The sequence below is a fragment of the Aplidium turbinatum genome, chromosome 15 (assembly GCF_918807975.1).
Source record: "Aplidium turbinatum chromosome 15, kaAplTurb1.1, whole genome shotgun sequence".
NCBI classification, from domain to species: Eukaryota; Metazoa; Chordata; class Ascidiacea; order Aplousobranchia; family Polyclinidae; genus Aplidium; species Aplidium turbinatum.
In genome coordinates this window covers 12143745-12163208 of record NC_137486.1, presented here as the reverse complement: position 1 = coordinate 12163208, position 19464 = coordinate 12143745, and the positions used below count along the sequence as shown (strand labels likewise).

At 37.1% G+C, this 19464-nt stretch overlaps 2 protein-coding genes across 2 annotated transcripts; one reads left to right on the top strand and one right to left on the bottom strand.

The window, feature by feature from the left end:
* The first annotated feature begins 4773 nt into the window (after window positions 1–4773).
* On the top strand, window positions 4774–6530 carry LOC145784659 (uncharacterized). The gene is made up of 2 exons (XM_082596524.1): window positions 4774–4858; window positions 5286–6530. Exons 1-2 carry the CDS (start codon window positions 4850–4852, stop codon window positions 6183–6185), a joined length of 909 nt encoding a protein of 302 aa, XP_082452650.1. The 5' UTR covers window positions 4774–4849; the 3' UTR covers window positions 6186–6530.
* Window positions 6531–8440: 1910 nt separating this feature from the next.
* On the bottom strand, window positions 8441–10889 carry LOC145784813 (uncharacterized). The gene is made up of 3 exons (XM_082596656.1): window positions 9942–10889; window positions 9365–9575; window positions 8441–9192 (listed from the first exon to the last, which is right to left on the bottom strand). Exons 1-3 carry the CDS (start codon window positions 10573–10575, stop codon window positions 8877–8879), a joined length of 1161 nt encoding a protein of 386 aa, XP_082452782.1. The 5' UTR covers window positions 10576–10889; the 3' UTR covers window positions 8441–8876.
* Between the last annotated feature and the right edge of the window lie 8575 nt (window positions 10890–19464).

Below are 19464 nucleotides of genomic sequence, written 5' to 3'. Positions count from 1 at the left end.
CAAAGGGTTTGGGAAACCATCAATTTTGAGGTTAAAGGTGCGGATTCTGTAGAAAAGATTAGACAGACAGAGAAGGTGTGTTTTTCGAATAAGATAAACTAATATTAAAACTTCACAAGTTTTTAAGCTATTGCTGAGTATTTATGACGTTTAATTTGTGTAAGCAAATTTCCTCCTATTTAGCTTTTTTCCTCACTTCATGTTGATCAAGCAGGGCAGGCTACTTGTTTGCGGCAAATATTCTTGTTTCACTGTATGTTACTTTTCTTTTGTTTGGTTAGTAGCCTACGCTATCTTGTATGCTTCTTTGACGCTGTTGACGTGTAATTTGCTGTCAGAGAAAGGACTACAGTAGGCTACTACACAGCCTACAATTTTTTAACACATTTCTAAGTACACGATCACAAGTATAGATAGTAGGCTATATGCTACCAAGCATATAATAAGTAATACATAAGGCCTGTGTCTTATTCTATTTGAATGAGGACCTTCTGATGATTCTCCTTTTTGGGTGAAACAGGCTGTCAAGGGTTTAGAGACTTTTTCATTCAGGCACGTTTTAAACCTTTCAAGGTTTTGCCACCTTTTCCCGTTCGTTAACGTGCTGGTAGGTTTATATCAATTTTTGTAGTTAGTATCTTTCTCGTCCCGGACGCGTTAATGACGAAAAATAAAATGACTGATTGATTGATTAATAACTATATTTGATTTAATTTGCTCTGCTTGGCATTGAGCACTTTTTGTAGTATTTATTGTTGAATAAGTAGGCTAATATCATTTCTAGAGCAGGGGTTCCCATTTTTTCCATTAAGCAGCCTATCTCGGAGTTTTAAAACAATCAACCCGAACTCCCAAAAAAGCTGACATCAAATGAAGCGGTAAGAGTCAATATTGACTTATTCAACATATAACACTTTAATGGCTTTACATCGCAGAATGACGAATATTACCAGCGCTTTATAGCAGTACCGGTAATTATTTCAGCTGAAATATTAAACTTTAGTGTGAAGCTTTGTCCATTTGTTGCAAATAAGTTTCCCAATTCCAGTAGTTTGAAAAAGACAGGCACGTGTGTTAGTCATGAATCACAAAAGCTGTACGGTACTTTACATTTAGTTTTCATGTTCAAAAGCGTTGAAAATTCTTGCTCTCTCTGGTAAGTGGGTATTGTGACACATCAGCAAAGAGTTAAGATTAGAACAATATCAGATAAAGTTAAAACTTAAGTCAGGGTGATCTTTTTAAATGCATTTTTGCAACAGGATTATTCATTAATTTCGAAAATTCTTTTTGAGTGTACAACATCTTTCAGATAGTATTCATACTTTCAAAGTTTATCACACTGGTTTTTAATCTATTTTGCTTCTAGTTCATTCAATTTGGTGAAGTAAGACCGCAATTAATATTGCAGAGAAGCTAGGTGTGTTTACACAAGCTGCATCGTAGGCTATTTGGATTTCCGGTGGTTTTGTTTTTATCAAGTGTCTCATCAAGATTGTTCAGATTTCAATTATTCAGATTTTATAGTCAATAACATGCTCAGATTTCCATCTTGGCCTCCACTTTCCATAGATCTATCTTCATGATAAGTAGCCTAACGGTAATTTGTCCATGAATTCAATCACTGCAGTGAATCAACCTCGGAGAGACAAGTTCAATCAGATGAGCCTCAAGAATATATCAGTGAGGTAGGTCACAGCCTCTGAAGCCATTAGCCATCTTATCGTTCTTGTAACAACGCTACAGACAATGGTTGCTCAACAGGGAAGAACCTTTCGCAGGGAGTGACTTTAATTGCAGTGTATCACTACTACGAAGTCGCAAAAATAATGTGCCCAGAAAATTGCTTGTCTTCAATAACCTTGCTGCATGTCCAAACATACAGTTGTGCGTCGTATAGAAGACTTGTCAGCTATCGTGTCGCATGTCACATAAAGTTTCCGCTTTAAATTTTTACTCGATTTCATGTGATCAAAGCACGGATATACTACCGACTCTGCACAGTTGTTGATTTTTGACGGGAAAGTGACGACAACTTTGGCATTACGAAAGAGTTGCTTGATGTCAGGACTCTAAAGGGCACAACTACAAGAAAGACACTTTAACAGTTGTGTCCAATGCCAAGCAGTATATGGTGTCACCCACGTTTACAACAGATAGAGCTCAAACTATGGCAGGCGGTGAGGAGAATGGCGACTGGCGTCATGGTGTGCGCCAAAATGCAAGAAAATGGATATGAAGCTGTTAAAATGCATTGTATATCGTCCAATAGGTAGCTCTCTGTACCAAGACAGTCCAGCTGAGCAAAAGACAAATAAGCGAAGGAAGGAAAATGTGTTAGGCCTAAGTGTTGCGTTTTCTTTATGTTCAGTCATGACGCACAGTCGACAAACATTGATATGCTACATAAAAGAGGAGCCTTAGCCTATATGCGCCTTTCTTTTTTACGACTGGCCCGGACATGTATTTTTGTGAATGTGACCCTCTAGGAAAAAAAAGTTTGGACACCCCTGTTAAACACAATCCCAGGCCTACAACAGTTCCGATTTTTATCTTCATAAGATGCAAATGTACCTGTAAGAAGTAAGCTACGTTATGGTATGATGAACAAAACTATTGCGAACCTTCCTTTATCTCAAATTTTGATGATGGCGTGTGGTTTCTTGGTAGCCTACACTACAGGAATAAATCAAACTCGCTTCAGGACTCAACCTCGTGACAACCATCCCACTTCCGTGTGCACCAGCAATGCTTGATAATCAGAATCCATGTCAGTGCACAAAGACGAAAACAAACGCCGATTGGCCTTGCTTTGATCAAGTTTACACACTTCACAACATCATTTAACACTTCGTGCAGCTCTTGCGACAGTTTTTTGCAGCAAGGGCCAGGGTTTGGGATGGAATGGAAGACGTTTTTTCCATCTTCCATTCTGATATTTTCTTCCATTCCATCTTAGAAATCTTCCATTCCATCTCATAAATCTCTTCCATTCCATCTTCACATTTTGTGATCACCGCGTTGAATAGGCTAGGCTATGCCACAAATAAACCTAAAAACCATAGGCTAAATTTAAGCTAAAAATTTAACAGCAGCATTTTCCTAAGGATTACGTACCGTTTGAATTATTGTTTAAATTAACGTACCGTTCGAATTATTTCAGCAAGCAACATAATATTTTGCATGTCTTGATAAAGCGTTAGAAAATTAATGATGGAATTGAGATGGAATAATGGAAGATTGTCTTCCATCCCATCATCAAGATCGTCCATTTTTTTCCGTCCTTGACATTTTCCATCTTCCATCCCAAAATCTGTCTTCTTCCATTCCATCTTCCATTCCATCTTTCATTCCATCTTTCATTCCATCTTTCATTCCATCTTTCATTCCATCTTCCATTCCATCTTTCATTCCATCTTCCATTCCATCTTCCATTCCATCTTCCATTCCATCTTCCATTCCATCTTCCATTCCATCTTCCATCTTCCATTCCATCTTCCATTCCATCTTTTATTCCATCTTCCATTCCATCGTCCATTCCATCTTCCATTCCATCTTCCATTCCATCTTCCATTCCATCTTCCATTCCATCTTCCATTCCATCTTCCATTCCATCTTCCATTCCATCTTCCATTCCATCTTCCATTCCATCTTCCATTCCATCTTCCATTCCATCTTCCATTCCATCTTCCATTCCATCTTCCATTCCATCTTCCATTCCATCTTCCATTCCATCTTCCATTCCATCTTCCATTCCATCTTCCATTCCATCTTCCATTCCATCTTCCATTCCATCTTCCATTCCATCTTCCATTCCATCTTCCATTCCATCTTCCATTCCATCTTCCATTCCATCTTCCATTCCATTTTCTATTCCATCTTCCATTCTATTCCATCTTCCATTCCATCTCATCCTATTCCCTGGCAAGGGCCTCTCTGTGGAGAAAGCAATGAGCCCATGCAGCACTTGGGGCTTTGTCTTTGATGCGTTTTACCACGCCAGACTATGTGTGTTTGTGACACATAGTGCACATTGCAATGTAGGCTATATCCCGTAATTTTGGCAAGTTAATTTATGTTTGAGACTGAAATTTTTGTTGGGTTTACATTTAGTAATTATAACAATAGCAAAAACGAAAACTGTTGAAAGTTTTTGCACTACGATCGTGCTACAAAGCTTTGCGATGTCTCAACATGAAACGCTTCATGACTTGTGTTTATATTTTCCAGTTTTGTGAACAATCTCTTCATGTTTTAAATTTTTTTATTGTTATTTTTTTGCCCAAAATACAATATGCCTAAAAAACAAGCGACCCAAACAAATAATCAGGTGACCCAACTTTGGGTCGCGACCCATGCGTTGGGAACCACTGGCCTACAGTAACCTGTATTTTCAAACACAATTATGACATTTGATAAGTTGATAAGAAGTCATATGGGATCAATTTCAAGGGCCTGGTGAAGTTGAGATCACTCAATGTGCAAAATTATAAAAGTTGTTGAAAGTTTTAAAACATTGAAATTTAACATGGATTTTACATAAATGATCAACAGTTGATTGTTACGCCTACATGTACACTATTGCATAAACTCTGTGCACTGTACAGCCTCATCCATATTGTAAATGCTTTTTACAGATTAAATTTTATCAATACTAGCCCATATCTATTGCAGGACGTTTCTTTTCTTTCTCAACATACTGCATTTACTTTTCTCAAAATGAACATTGAACAACAAAAAAAGATCTTTCAAAGCATTGAAACTCAAGCGCTGTTGCCTAACTTTTGTAAGTACCAACCATTTTCTACTTAAGTTGAAGATATTGAGAAAAAAGTCTTCGTTTGTAATTATGTTGGAGGTATGTTTGTTTTTGAGCATTTATGTTTAATGTTTTGTATGTTTGTGAGAACACACTACAATGCTGAAGAAACACTTAAAAGTAAAACTTACTCAGATACACTGGTTATTTTTGGTAATAATCTATTCATTTGTTCAATAAACATAAGCTTAGATAATAAATAATAATACTTATTTAATGTAATTACTAAATCTACATTGCAACAATCTTTATCATCAAATTCTCAAATATCATCGATAAATATAAACATTGAAACATTTAATATTTGTAATTGAAACATGTATTTAATTGCATTTGGAAGTAATTATAGTTATAACGGTAATTTGAAAATTTCAGCACAATGTAATTGTAATGTAATTCAACCGAGAACTATGTAATTGGTCCTACTCCCGTCGAGACATGCTTTTGTTATAATATTGTATTTCAGGTTGTTGGATCTGTGGTGTGTTTTATCATTTGGATAAATTGGAGATACCATGATGAATTAAACGCAACATGGACAACTGCTTACGACAAACAACATAATGATTCACATTTTGGGAATCATGCTTCTAATAGAAAGAAACCAAATGTTTCAAAAATAGTAACAGGCACCATTTCTTACTCGTTATACGGTTCAAATCCTCGTTATACTGACGGGGCACTTGCGAACGCAAAATTGTACAAAGAAATATATCCTGGCTGGACAATGCGTGTATATTATGATGATAGTGTCCCCAGAAATATCTTGTCTCAATTAGAAGATGCAAGTGTGGAGTTCATCAGCATGACAGGTTCCAAAGTAAACAAAATGTCGTGGCGCTTCCAAGCTGCTGCAAGTGCAGAGCGTTCGTGCTCCAGAGACATTGATTCACGCTTATCGTTGCGAGAAAAAGCTGCCGTCGATGAATGGATAAAGTCAGGGAAACAATTTCACGTTATGCGTGACCATCCTGCGCATGCACGTTTCGCCATGTCTGGTGGCATGTGGTGTTCGAAGACTATTCCAAATATGATTGAGTTACTGAGAAATGTATCAAACCAAAAGTATTTAGAGGACATGAACTTTTTAAATGGAGTCATATGGCCAATGGCGAAGAAAAGTTTGCTGCAACACGACTCTTTTTCATGTGATAAGTGGGGCGGAGGGTTGCCATTTCCAACAAAACGAGTGGGATGGGAGCACGTAGGAAGTGTGTTCATCAATGGACAAATGCGAGAGACTGACGTTGCAAGTTTAAAGAGAAGGGGAGTTGTAAATAAATGTGTGAAAGATAATTATTCGCCATTATCCAGCAATATCAGCGGAACGAGCATCACAAACAACAAGACAGTAACTCTGAAATAGACGACAGTGGTCTTTTAGATCAACGGTTTTCAAATTTTTTTGAAATATGGCACACGACAGTCGACAGAACTTGGGAATCTACCACTGCACATTTTCTTACGTCACTGTTTTTGTAGCAATATTACCTTTTGCCAACGTTTTGATCGTAGCTGTTATATTAAATAAACTGATGATACAAGTTACTAAGCTGTACCTGTACAGGATTTTAATCAATGTATGCCAGCAAAATGTTTACATTTAGGCCTGCTACAATGCTGGGAGCAGTGATGGTAGAATGTAAACTCCTGTCCAAGTGAATTAGCGTTGCCAATAATAATTGTCGCTATGCTGTCGATTGGTTTCAACTTTTTGAAGGCACTTCTGTTGTTCAATTTATCAAGTTGATTTTCAGTATAGCCTCACATTCATTTCAATGTCGGCTATAATAGCAGATAATATAACACATTACTTTTGTTTATTTGGAAGCTACACTATTCAGTTCAGCAAGCCATAGCCCTCAGAAGGGCCGTAGGCATTTCTCTAGTTAGAGCAGCTTGCTGCCCATAATCATGAGAGAAATCAAGGGCTATAGTCAGAGCGCTGCTACGCAATCGACGGCATGCCTTTAAGTGTCTTGCCAAGGACACAGCCACATGCTCTTGAGCGGTGTCGAACTGACGGCCTTTCGAACGTCGAACCATGGTTCTCACCGCTCGGCTATGCAGCTACATCATAAAGGTATCGAAAGAATCATGCGGTTATCTAAGTCAAGTTGCCCTACATGGGATATTTTAACGTGTACAATAACTAATTGAATGAGTGGTAAACACAAAAATATAAAAAAGGGGAAAAACTAGTTAATAAGAAAAGTAAAGCAATAATAATCAAAAATACACTTCAATGAATCAGTTGCAGACTATAGGCTAGTACAGTAAACGATGCCAAAGTCAGCTTTGATACTGCAGTTTGATAAGGGCTGCGTTGACCGACGCAGTTAATTGTCGGCAATTTATAATGCTTCAGATTCATATAAAATAATTTGAAACTGTCAATCCAAATTTGAAACCAAAATTCACGAAGCACTTCAAATAAAACAACGCAACCCTTCAGCTCAACAAGCAGTTATTCGCTGGAAGGGCATTTTTCCAACTGAATTTACAACCAGCTCAGTAGCCGAGTGGTTTCGCCGGTTTTATTGCTGGTAGATGTGAGATCGATTGTCGATCGCGTCAAACCGAAGACTTTAAAAATGGTACCGATTGTGTCTCTTGTTTGCATAACACAGTGGGAGCAAGCCACGTAATAATGTGATGACGTCGTAAACCTGATATAAAATTAAACATGAGTCTTGTCCCTAATAGACTTTAGCAGTTGTAGAGCGACAATAAATGAAACCATAACATTTATTTATATTAGACTGCGTTTGCTTCATGTCATAATTGCTTCCTCGGATTATCATTTGTTGCCGCTGGCTATCTCGCAATCTTGTCTTGCGTTTACATTAGTATACGTTGACAAAATGTTAACACAGTGGTTCCCAACCGGGGGGGAATTCCCCACTAGGGGAGAATTTTGCAATTTTCCGGGGGAATTTGGTTTTAGGATTGTAAGCCTTTTGAAGCGTAGTAAGTTGACCTAGACTAGAGCGTAAAAGAGGAGATTATTATTAGATTAACTCCCGATTATTTAAGCAACTGTGCAATGACATGGATGCAGACCATCACGTAGGCCTACTTCTTTTTCATGCAAATACTCGATGGCTTTCAAGAGGAAACGTAACCAAGCGAGTGTTTGAACTCAGAGACGAGCTTAAATTATTTTTTGACCTTTAAATAAAATTGGAATTTGTTCCATTGCTGAATGATAACAAATGGATTAGATTCCTTGCTTATTTGGTTGATATGTTTGGTCCATTAAATAAACTAAATCTGAAAACGTAACGGAAAAACACCAATATACGGTAGGCCTATATATTCAATCGCCATCTCCGTTTAAAGCAGATTGCGCATCAACATGGTTTATCTGTATCCATGAGCCATTGACATATTGATACCATGTGAATTTACAAGCTGTACGCTACTGCTTTCATGCTGCTCAAGGCAGGTTAGAAAAGAGTGATGGATTTACGTCACTGTCGCAGTCTTCGAAATTAGCATATTTTTACTTCGGCAAAAACGTTGCCGAGGCCAAACGGCAAAAGTTGAAATTGCCTCGGCAATTGCTGTGAACGTTTATTACGAAAAAATTGCAGGCTACCACAACATGTAAAACGAGAAGCTAAAAATATAATAGAGTAGTCTATCAAGACCGCATTGTTTGATTTGTTGTGATGTAATAATACCAAAAGTAGCGATAAAGCGAGCAACGCGATACGCACGCTGTTACGATAATTCATGTTAAATAACTCATGGGGAGGGGGAAGTATGTTAATTTTGGGTTGATTCAACGTTCGAGTCAGCACAAATCGATTTAATTTTTCCGACCGGTTGTATTGCGTAACAACAATGCCCAATAAGAAATTTACATCTGTTTTACATTAATTCAACATCTAGCGACGTTGAATTATCATAAAATAGCGTTAATTGCTCAACCAGGTACCGGTAACAAATTAATAGGTCCCTGCGAGAAGATTGCCTCGATTTACGTTTACACTAACATAATTTCGGCACAATGGGAATACTGCGAGCAACAGAAATACTGTTTGATAAAGAACTAGTCAGAATCGGAATCATCAGATGCTGCATCGGAGGATGAGGTTGTCTCGTCATCACTGGAATCAGACACATCAAGAGGCTCAACGCTTGGCTGTAAATTTACACTGTCTTCGTCGTTCGCAATGAAGCGTCCACGTTTTGCGGCTTTCGTGCTTTGATACCCATCAACACGCCTCTTTCTCTTTCGCAAAACTCCATTGGGGTGTTGACTAAGGAACAAATCTATGGCTGTAGCATATCGACTGGGAGGAATGTCTTTTCCTGCACATCGCACTCGCATTAGTGCTGTTTGGCTATCATTGTTGAGACGCATTCTAGAGAAAAGAATAACACGGTTTCAACAACACAGCCTAACTATTTTTTATACATTTATCCTTGATTTAGTACAGTGTAAACCAAAAAGTGCGCAATAAATTACATTTCATTGGTAAATCTTTATACATATAGATTATCAATTTATCATACGTAATTTCATTATCCATATACCTGTCTTTGCTGAGCATTCTTGCAAATGAAGAAATCACACGCTCAACTTCCGCATTGGAAAGAGGCAAAACGACGCATATCTCAATTAATTGCAGAACGTTGTGGAGTCGCAGCTTGTCTCGTAGCATAAACAGTTGCTTCCATACTTTCATTGGCTCGGAAGAAGGGAAGAAACGTCGCACGTGCGAGACAGCCAGATTGACTTCAATTCCTAAAGAAAATACAACTTGATAAATGCCTTTTGTAGTGAACTTATCTGCCAATATTTTTTGTCGATTCAACATTGTCAGACGTGGAATCTACAAAAGTGTGGTATTTCGATCAGGCACAACAATTTTATTTCGCTACAATCTTGCCAGAGACGACCCACAGGCAAAATCCCCACACAGGCAAAAATCGGTTATTTTTACGTTGATTCAACGTCTCACTACGTTGAATCAACGTAAAAATGTCATAAAAGTAACCAGCTACTTAAAAAAAAAATTATCAATTTGTTAAAAGAACAAATAAAACGTCAACCGAATGTTGTTCATCTTTTTATCTCTAGTAAACCAATACAGATGAAAATAGCACTCACCTATGCGGCTTGGGTTAAAGTTGTTTTGCTCAAGCACAGATGAAAATTGTTCCATGATTCGGTTTGCAGCATTTCGGATATTTTCAATCTCTTGACTGACGTAAGACTTGGTGTCCAGGAGGGTAGCCGCTGCAGTAAAAAACGAGTCTTCCGTGATTTGCTTCATCCGTTCTTGCAACGAAACTTGCAATGCATCCAGCACGTCCATCATTTCAATGCGAACCCGAGCTACCCCTTCCTCAAGATTACCATTGCGCATCGCGTATGAACAGAAAGTTACAGAACCCTGGCTCTGAGTGGTAGATTGGCGTGAGCGCGCAGCTTGTTCGGCTGGGGCGGGATTCAAACTAGTGGCGATACAGGGAATAAGCACAGTGTTAAGAGTAGGAAACAACTCTTTCGAATACATCGCGTCGACCCCACTTTCAATCTGCGATAGCATGGATTGAATACTTCCCAAACAGGTATCGATAGCTGTGATAGCTTCAGGAAGCAATAACTCATTTTTTTGCAAAATTAAAGAAAGTGGTTTTATACAAGCAACTACGTCAAACTTGACGCATTGGAAGATGATAGTTTGAAGATTACAAATTTCCCGCCGAATTCCTTCTAATTTGCTTGCATCCTTCTTCATGGTGGTATTGAAAGGTTGGGCAATTTGATGGTTTAAAAAACCGATCAACGTTTCCAAATTTTTTAAGTAGACGTCAATAGCGTGTGTTGGTGCTCTAACCACCGCGTGCCGAGGGAACGTTTGTATCGATATACTGTTTTGTTTGCTGCAGTGGCGTGTCGCCTAAACAATCGCCATTTCAGGTTAGCCCGTTTGAACAGATAATATACAGTTTCCAGCAATGTTTCAGCTTTTTTATTAATTTCGGAATGCTTAAAGCTATCTTTAACGGCTAACTCAATCTTATGTGACGAGCATAACATTAAAAGCAAATGATCGCCTACTTCTGCCTTTTGCAAGTTGAACGCGGCCTTGTTCACGCTGGCTCCATCGTACCCAATGCCTATCAGTCGGCTGTTTTTCGGAAATTCGAAGTTCCCCTTCGAATACGCCTCGTCGACTGCATCCTTCAAACCTTTCGCATTACAGTCCTCTGGTTCCTCGACAGATAGCACGTGAAAGGTAGGTTTTCCCAAAGAACACGTCTTAATGACGAAAACTTCTTTTTCGTCCATAGTTTTGGCACTTGACGACCCATCGTACAAAATACTGAAATATTGCTTGCTTTTACTGTTTAAAGGCACAGTAACCTCGTCTTGTATTAATGCGTTGGATAAAAAATGAATCATTTCTCTACAAGCCTTATCAGTAGAGTATCCAATTCTCAAGTCAGCATTAAAAACGTCAAATTTATATAGTTCTTCGTAAAATTTGAAAGATTTATTGTTCAAAGCCAAGAAATGGGCCATTTGGAACTTTTTCATGAGTTGGTCCCGTTGCTGCAAATTTAGCGCCTGAATATGGTGAAGAATGCTACTTTGGGTAGCCTACTTGAAACAGCACACGCTGCAGTCTCCCCTGGAGTCAAACTTTCGCTGCTGGTGCTAGTTTCTTGAAGACGCAAAACTGCCCGTTCATGAACGCGCGATGTCATATGATCGGAAGCATTACTTTTCTTTACTGCCGAAGTACCATTTATCCAATTTTGTGCTACTTTTTTAACTGGGCCCCGTAGCTTTTCTAATTCCGATTTGTTTCCTTCATAAAATTCTTAACAAATTTTACAAAATACTACACTAACTTTTCCTTCTGTCCCCTCTGCTTCATAACCTATAGCAGGTAAATTCCACTTTTTAACTGTATCTTCCTTTACCATGATATATATTGGCAATGACACTGGTAAAGAACAAGCATTCGATGAAAGAATAACTTTTGCGTAACAATTAAGCCAGTATTTATTTATTTATTTGCAATCAGACTCAAAGTCCATAGAATTTAAATTTTTAACAGTCATCACACAAAATATCAGACTAACACAACATCAAGCAGGCTACATCAAACAACGTACAAAACACTGTATAAGGTTGCAAACTTTTTTTATAGTTCACATGAGCATTGTCAGCGCATAAAATTGCACCTGTAGTTGTTACGCAACCAGACATCTATCACAAACCGCAATTAACAAAGCTCACTCTAAAGCACGTTAACCTATTACTTACATGTATTCGACGTCTGTTGATGTTGCGTGGTTCGTTGTGAAAGCGGCGCGATCGTTTCTGATACAGCTGGACGAGATAACGGAAGGCGAAGCGCGATAAGGAGTAAATGCTTACAAAAATTTGACGTCTACTGGTGTTGAATCAATGCAAATAGGGTGATATTTCTATAAAAGATTCAATTCTGCCAGCTGGCAAGCAATAGTAAGATTGAATCAACCTCCTAGTCTGGTGTCATCATCATCATTTTGTTCCTTCCTCGTATGGAGGGTTGGATACAATGCGCCATTGTTCTCGACCATGAGCTGTGCGTACTGCACATTCATAAGTCAATTTTGTCCATTTGTGATGTTTGTTGTCCAAATCATTCTTGGTCTGCCTTTACTTCTTTTACCGTTTATCTTCCCTTCTATTAATGATCTTTGTAATGAATTTTGCCTTTTTGTGTGTCCGAAATACTTCAATTTTCTTCTTTTGACTGTTTGTAAGAGCATTTTGCTTGAATTGAATTTGGAGAGTACTTCATCGTTAGTGATCTTTTGTTTCCATAAAATTTTTAACATTTGCCTGTATGTCCAGAGCTCGAAGGCATCGATCCGTTTCTCCATTTTTTGTGACATTGTCCAAGTTTCGGAATTGTATTATAGGGTCGACCAGATATAGCATTTTAATATCCTGAGACGAGTTGATAAATTTAAACGTTGATTGGTTAAAATATTTTTCATTTTTGCAAATGTAGTTCTTGCAATTTCTATCCGTCTAAGAATTTCATGGTCACACCTCCCATCTTCAGTTATTAAATGACCAAGATATGAAAAAGATTTTACTTTTTGTATAATTTCGTTGTCAATTATAATTTGGAGTACTGAAGTGTCTGGTGATTTTGAGATTATCATTGATTTGGTCTTTTTAGCGTTAATTTTCATATTAAATTCTTTACCAATTGAGTTAACATTGTCCAATATTTCTTGAAGATCTTCTTGTGATTCAGCCAACAGAACAGTATCATCAGCATAGCGTAAATTTGTTATATTCAAGCCACCAACTTTTACTCCTCTCATATCATCAATGGATCGAAAAATCATTTCTGTATATAAATTAAAAAGACATGGAGAAAGTACACATCCTTGGCGTACTCCACGCTTGATATCAATTCCTTTAGACAAATCTTTTTCCATGCGAAGAAATGCTTTTTGATTCCAGTACAAATTGATAATAAAACGTAAGTCTTTTCCACTCATCAAATATTTGCCCCCCCCCCCAAATTTTTTTCCTGGCTACGCCACTGAACTTCTCTACTACTGTATGTAATGAGCTGTATTGCGCAAATTTCCCGTAACTTTCGCTGTAGGTTGTTTTTTTTTAACAATTTCTTTGTTTACTGTATTTTCTGCGTGACTTTTGTCAGTTTGGTGGTACACAGTAAACCTGACTGAATTATACAGATATACACCTCTTTCTTTAATCAAAAGACAGTTTTGAAATAGTTTGCGGTAGTTCGTCTATAACGTCAATTCGGCTATAACGTCAGTTTTTGTAATCCCCAAGAGGTGCCGTTATAGGTGAATTCTACTGTATAAGGTTTTGGTAAGAGGTTTCCGTCGTTCCGGTTGAGTACATTGCAATGTTTGGATGTGATGTTGATGAAGCAACTTTCTGCGGTGGTGCGTGTTTTATTTTTTATTGCGTGTTTTATTTTTTCTTGCCTTCAATCGCACTGCAGTATATAACCTGGTGAAATTTTATTTTGTATGTTATTCGCTCTGAGGATGCGCATTGTCATGGTGCGCGAAACGTCAGTGAAGCAATAAACCATCTTGTTTGCTGTTAATTTTACTTTCAATTTCATCAGATGAACGTAGCAACTAGTGCTAGAAACGATAATTGTCCTGATGAACACCCAAACTTTTCAGTATTCTGAAAGAAAAAAGTTGGAAGGAATAATTGAACATGTTTAAAGAATTATCATCGGTGCTAGTTGTTGACTACAAAGAACACGTTCTTCCAGGGTTGGAAAAAGAAATGATTTTGCAATATCTCACAGCATTAGAACTGGAATTCGTTCGATATTTTCCTGAAATTTGTGACGATGAGCTTGATTTAATACGAAATTTATTCACATTGGTGATGGAAAAAGTTTCCAATAAATTGCAGGATGAATTTTTAAAACTCAAAACGGATTTTTGCGCAAGAGACTTAGCTATTCAGAGAAAAATCAATCACTGAATTTTGGCCATTATTGTGTAATTCCTATCCCAAAGTGGCAGAGAAAGCTATTCAAAGTATCCTTCCGTTTGCTTCCACTTATCTATGCGAATTAGGTTTTTCAAGTCTTGCAAATGAAAACAAAACAGAGAAACAGATTAGACGTGGAGAATGACATTCGTTGTGCTCTTTCCAATTACTCTTCCACCACTTTCATGAGTTGTCGAAACAAAAAAATCACAAACTTCACACAGACTGTTAAATGCATTGACTCTTATATTTTGAATGTATTCTTTAAATAAAATACTTTTCAGCAACGTTCTTTATTAATTAAATTATTTTAATACGAAAAGAAATACTACAGGCTAAAAAGCTTATTAGTAGTTAAAGTTTAGTTTATCTTCCAAGACTTAGATTAAAATATTAATGTAAACAAGTTTTTAACAGGAATTGGATTTGAATATCAACTAAAAGGGTCCACCGGATAAAAAAAGGTTGGGAACCACTGTGTTAACCATATCACTAACCTTATCACTAACCTAATGTATCACTAACCTTAGTTCAATATTTATGGTTTAAAAGAGTTACCTCTCTACCCAAATTGTACTGTGTTAACACCTTTGGTGTTAATATTCTCCAGTTATTTGTCCCGTTATAGCTAGTAAGTTATTAGAGAACGATTTTACAGCCATTGTTTTAAGTTGAGCAAAATCAGTGATTACATTAGACTGCCGCCGGCCGGTGATTTGACAAATGGCTGACCAAAAAAAGAAACGAAAAGTGGACAGTATAGGTAGCCTATGATTAAGAAAAAAGTGGAAAGTTGAATATCCTTTACAAAGTCAAAGAAAAGTGTGCCTGCTTGACCTGCGACAAAAGTGTTGCTGTGGTGAAGAAGTGTAGGCTATTATATTTTCAAACATACAAGAAAATGTTATCATAACAAATGTTGACATCTAACAAAATTTTACAGGTATTTTCTTAGATGTATTAGGAGGTATTTCCAGATGAGGGCAAAGAGTTCTTGCCAAAAACGTTTGAAGTTATTATGTTGTTAGTGGATTGTATTTGTTTTGAATATTGGTATTCAATCCTATTAAGTTATTGTCAGTCATCCGTTTATGATAGGCCTATAGCCTATAGTAGCCTACATTAAAGTAATAATAATAATCACGACTTATTTTGCGCCATTGCAGTAGGCTACTCTGCGATCACAGATGCAACACTCTTTAAAGTACAGGAAGCAGCAAAGGAATATATATATACTGTACAGTCTTCGATTCAGTTGCTGCCCTTATTTTGGCATTTCTTTGCCGAGACACATAAAGATTCAAATCACCAAACTTTTGTGGCACACTATAGTGTGCCACGGTACCCAGTTTGGGAAGCTTTGCACCAAGCGCCGCTGAATGTGGAGCTATTTTTAAAACTCGTTGCTCAAGCGCACACTCCAGCAGTCGAACCAATGCCGCTTAATCCCGTTGTTTTTAGGTTTGCTTTCCTGTATTTTACAAGACTGCTTCAAGCATAGCCGTACGAAACCAAACCATTTTGGGAGGGCAGAACGTAAATTTGCCCAAATCTGCACGCTTTTATAGAAATTGCCCAAATATAATGTAGGCCATGCGGTGCATGATAACAGTGAAAAACTAACATAACAAGATCACCAGCTAGCTAGAATTTTTTACCAAAGTAATCAAGATAGAACAACTGAATTTGTCTTTGAAGATACCTTGCTTGTGCATTACTCGATGCCTCTGCACTTTTGCATGGTGGGTAGGAGTAACAAATATTGTTTTACATACCACAAATAAAAAACAACCCCACTTAAACATTCTGTATAAAAAGTATAAGGAAGGCTACTGGTTAAAATTAGACCTATCTAGACCAAGTACACTGATTGATAGATCTTGAAGTTGAAACAATGGAGCCTGTCTGCAGTTATATGATTGCACAAATCATATCAGGAAAATCTGCAACAGGAAATATATTAGTAGGCCTACTTACCAAAATGTACTGTATTGTTGTTTGTATTTACTGCAGGAATACATACAAGAATCCTTTAATGAGAATTACAGGCAAGAAAATGTACCTACCTAATTTTGTAATATTACACCCAGCACCCGGCAACATTTAAATGTTGTGGTGTTGCTTAGCTATGTCCGTTTATGGTTGAAAAAGTACTGTAACCTCTCCACCCGAATTGTTGTATAAAAGTATTCACCAGATTTATATAAATTCATATTTTGTAGTTGCCCAAATCAAGATGATGCATTTATGGATATTATGAAAAAAATTAAAGACTTTGTAACTTTAGATGCCGAGGCAACTGCATCATGCCAATTTGGGCAGTTTTATAAATAGACTATGATCAGATAATTTCATAGTTTTGTTGCCCAAATCTAAACGATACAGTTATGTAAATGGGAAAAATTAATGAATTTGTTCATTTTGGGGAAACTGCCTCACGCTAATTTGGGCAGTAGCATAAACATACTAATCAGTTTCATCAGATAATTTCATGTTTTCAGCTGCCCAAATCAACATGATGCATTTGTGAAAATTAATAAAATTAGCTATATAGCCAATTTTGCGTTTTGATTTGGGCAGTTTCACAAAAGTATTAGAGACATATTTTGGTGGCTGCCCAAATTGGCATGATGCAGTTGGTTAAATGCATTTCGTACTACAGTTTGATCACCATGCAATATATACAATACATCAATACGGGCAGGGGCGTTGACAGGGGGGTCTAGGTGGTACTTTTGGACCCGGGCCCAGAATATTTAGGGGGCCCGGATTTAAAAGATTCCCCGCGACTTCAAACATTATCAAGATCTTAATATAATCAGATCTAAAGGAATTGCTATCAGAGGTTAAAACAGCCATTTCAGCCGTCAGATGGTAAATTACCGGGCCCCCTTCCGGGTATAGTGATTTCCCTAACCACGATTTTTTTTTCAAAAACACGAAATATTTTTCTTCACCCACTCTTTAATTCTGAATATATATATTTTTTGGTGGTAGCCTAATCACTTCTATAGCTACTTGCAGATCATAGCCATAGGAGGTGGGCGGGCAGGGGGGTAGGGGTGGGGGCGGTTGCTCCCCCGGTGAAAAAATATGCTGCAAATTTGGGCAAAAATGTCAAGTTATTTGGGCAAATCAATTTTATCACAATGTTTCGATGCCTCACCAGTTAAAAAACTTTACATAATTGTTGAAATTTATGAGATACATTAATATTATCCAATGAATGTAAATGTATTATCACCGACTTTGAAAACTGTTGCATGTGGTATTGCAATCTGGGCAGAATGATAAGTTTCGATTCAACAACTGCAAAATAGAACACTCTGTAAAAATGCAGTTGGGAAACAGAGGTAAGATTATTACTGATATTCACTAACATGTAGGGCTGTAGGCTGCATTTCTTAATGGGTAAGATTTAAAAGCCTAGGCTACTGTGTACTGGTAACTTTACGAGGTTTTTTGTTTTTTCTCAATATCCTACTAATGTAGTTGATTATAAAAATCATTTGGGCAAAAATGTCTAGTTATTTGGACAAATTAATTTTTACCATAAGTTTTCAACATTCTACCAGTTTAGTAACTTTATAGTGTTGCATTTGGTATAAAAAACATTTTGCTTTGAATGTAAAACAGAGTATCAACAATTTCAAGACTTTTATATTTGGTATTAAAATTTGGACAGAATAAGTTTCGATTCAGTTTTGCCGAAAAAAATGCAAAATAATGCTTCGGCAAGCTGAGATAAGCTTATTACAGATATTCATTAGAATATCACACTAGCCTACATTCCTTCATTGGTAGAATTTTGAAACCTTGCTGGGTTCTGGTGAACTTATGAAGTTTTTGTTTTTTCTCTATATCCCACTAATGTAGTTGTTTGTAAAAATATTTGGGCAAAAATATCCAATTAGGGAACGTTCAAATATTACGTAACGCCTTCGAGGGGGAGGGGGGGGGGTTTATGCAAAGCGTTACGTTAGCGTCACATCGGGGGGAGAGGGGGTTCAAGCAAAACGTTACGTAACGCTTTCGAGTACGGAATGGTAGTTTTTTATGCTGAATTCGTAGTGAAAAAGCGTTACATGGGGGAGGGGGGTCAAAAATTCGGAAAAAAAGCGTTACGTAATATTTGAACGTTCCCTTATTGGATAAGTCAATTTTACCATGAGTTATGCTATGCTCGCAAAACTTGACTTAAATACTACAAAGATAGCTTATCATTTTTAGATATGGTCAAACAAAATAAGCATTTGTTATAAACTTTAATAAACAACAGTTGTGAGGCCACATACTGTATACACCACTTTTGTGAGCATTGATCCCGGCCACTAACTGTAGTTATGTACAAAGTTAAAAAGTATATTAAATGAAAACAACTTGTGAATTTTCCTGGATTTAATTTCATGTTTTTGTGAGCTATATTTTAACTGTTTTCTGTATTGAATTTTTTTGTATAAACTGCTGTTTGTCTTTGCCAGTCCTAGGGTTGATATGCTCAGCTATTTACTATCTATGACACAGTATTAGAGCAACAACAATCAAATATAAAGACACATGTTATGTTGTTTTGTCATCCAATTCATGACGTTAATATATCAGGCAATGTAAACAGTGCTATGTTTGTGTCATGTTTTGGTAATGTGGTCTGTATTTTGTGGCAACGATTGAGTTTGAAGCTATTATCTGGGAGTCATTTTTCTTCAGTGCTTGTGATTTGAGTAGGCCTAGCAGCTTCATTGTGAAGTAAGATTATCTTTGTAATGATCTTCTAAAAAAACATTGACTATGATTATATTGTAATATAATATCAATATTTTTGGTATCAAAACTAGTTTTGTTCAAAGGTGGAAGTGTGATGCACATAGCATGATAAACTGTCCAATTCTTTTCAGGCTGTAGGATTTGAAGCAGCATGGATTAAGTAATGTTACTGGTTTGATAAGTAGGCCTAAGCGGATTGTCATTTTAGTATTTTTCAATGCAAATTTACAAATATTGAGTCTTTGGACTATCTTTGAATTGAAAAGATTGAGCTACTTTTGGTCAGGCCTTTTATTGAAGTTGGGCTGGAGATTTTCATATAATCTGGCGACATGAATATTCAGCAATTATTGTT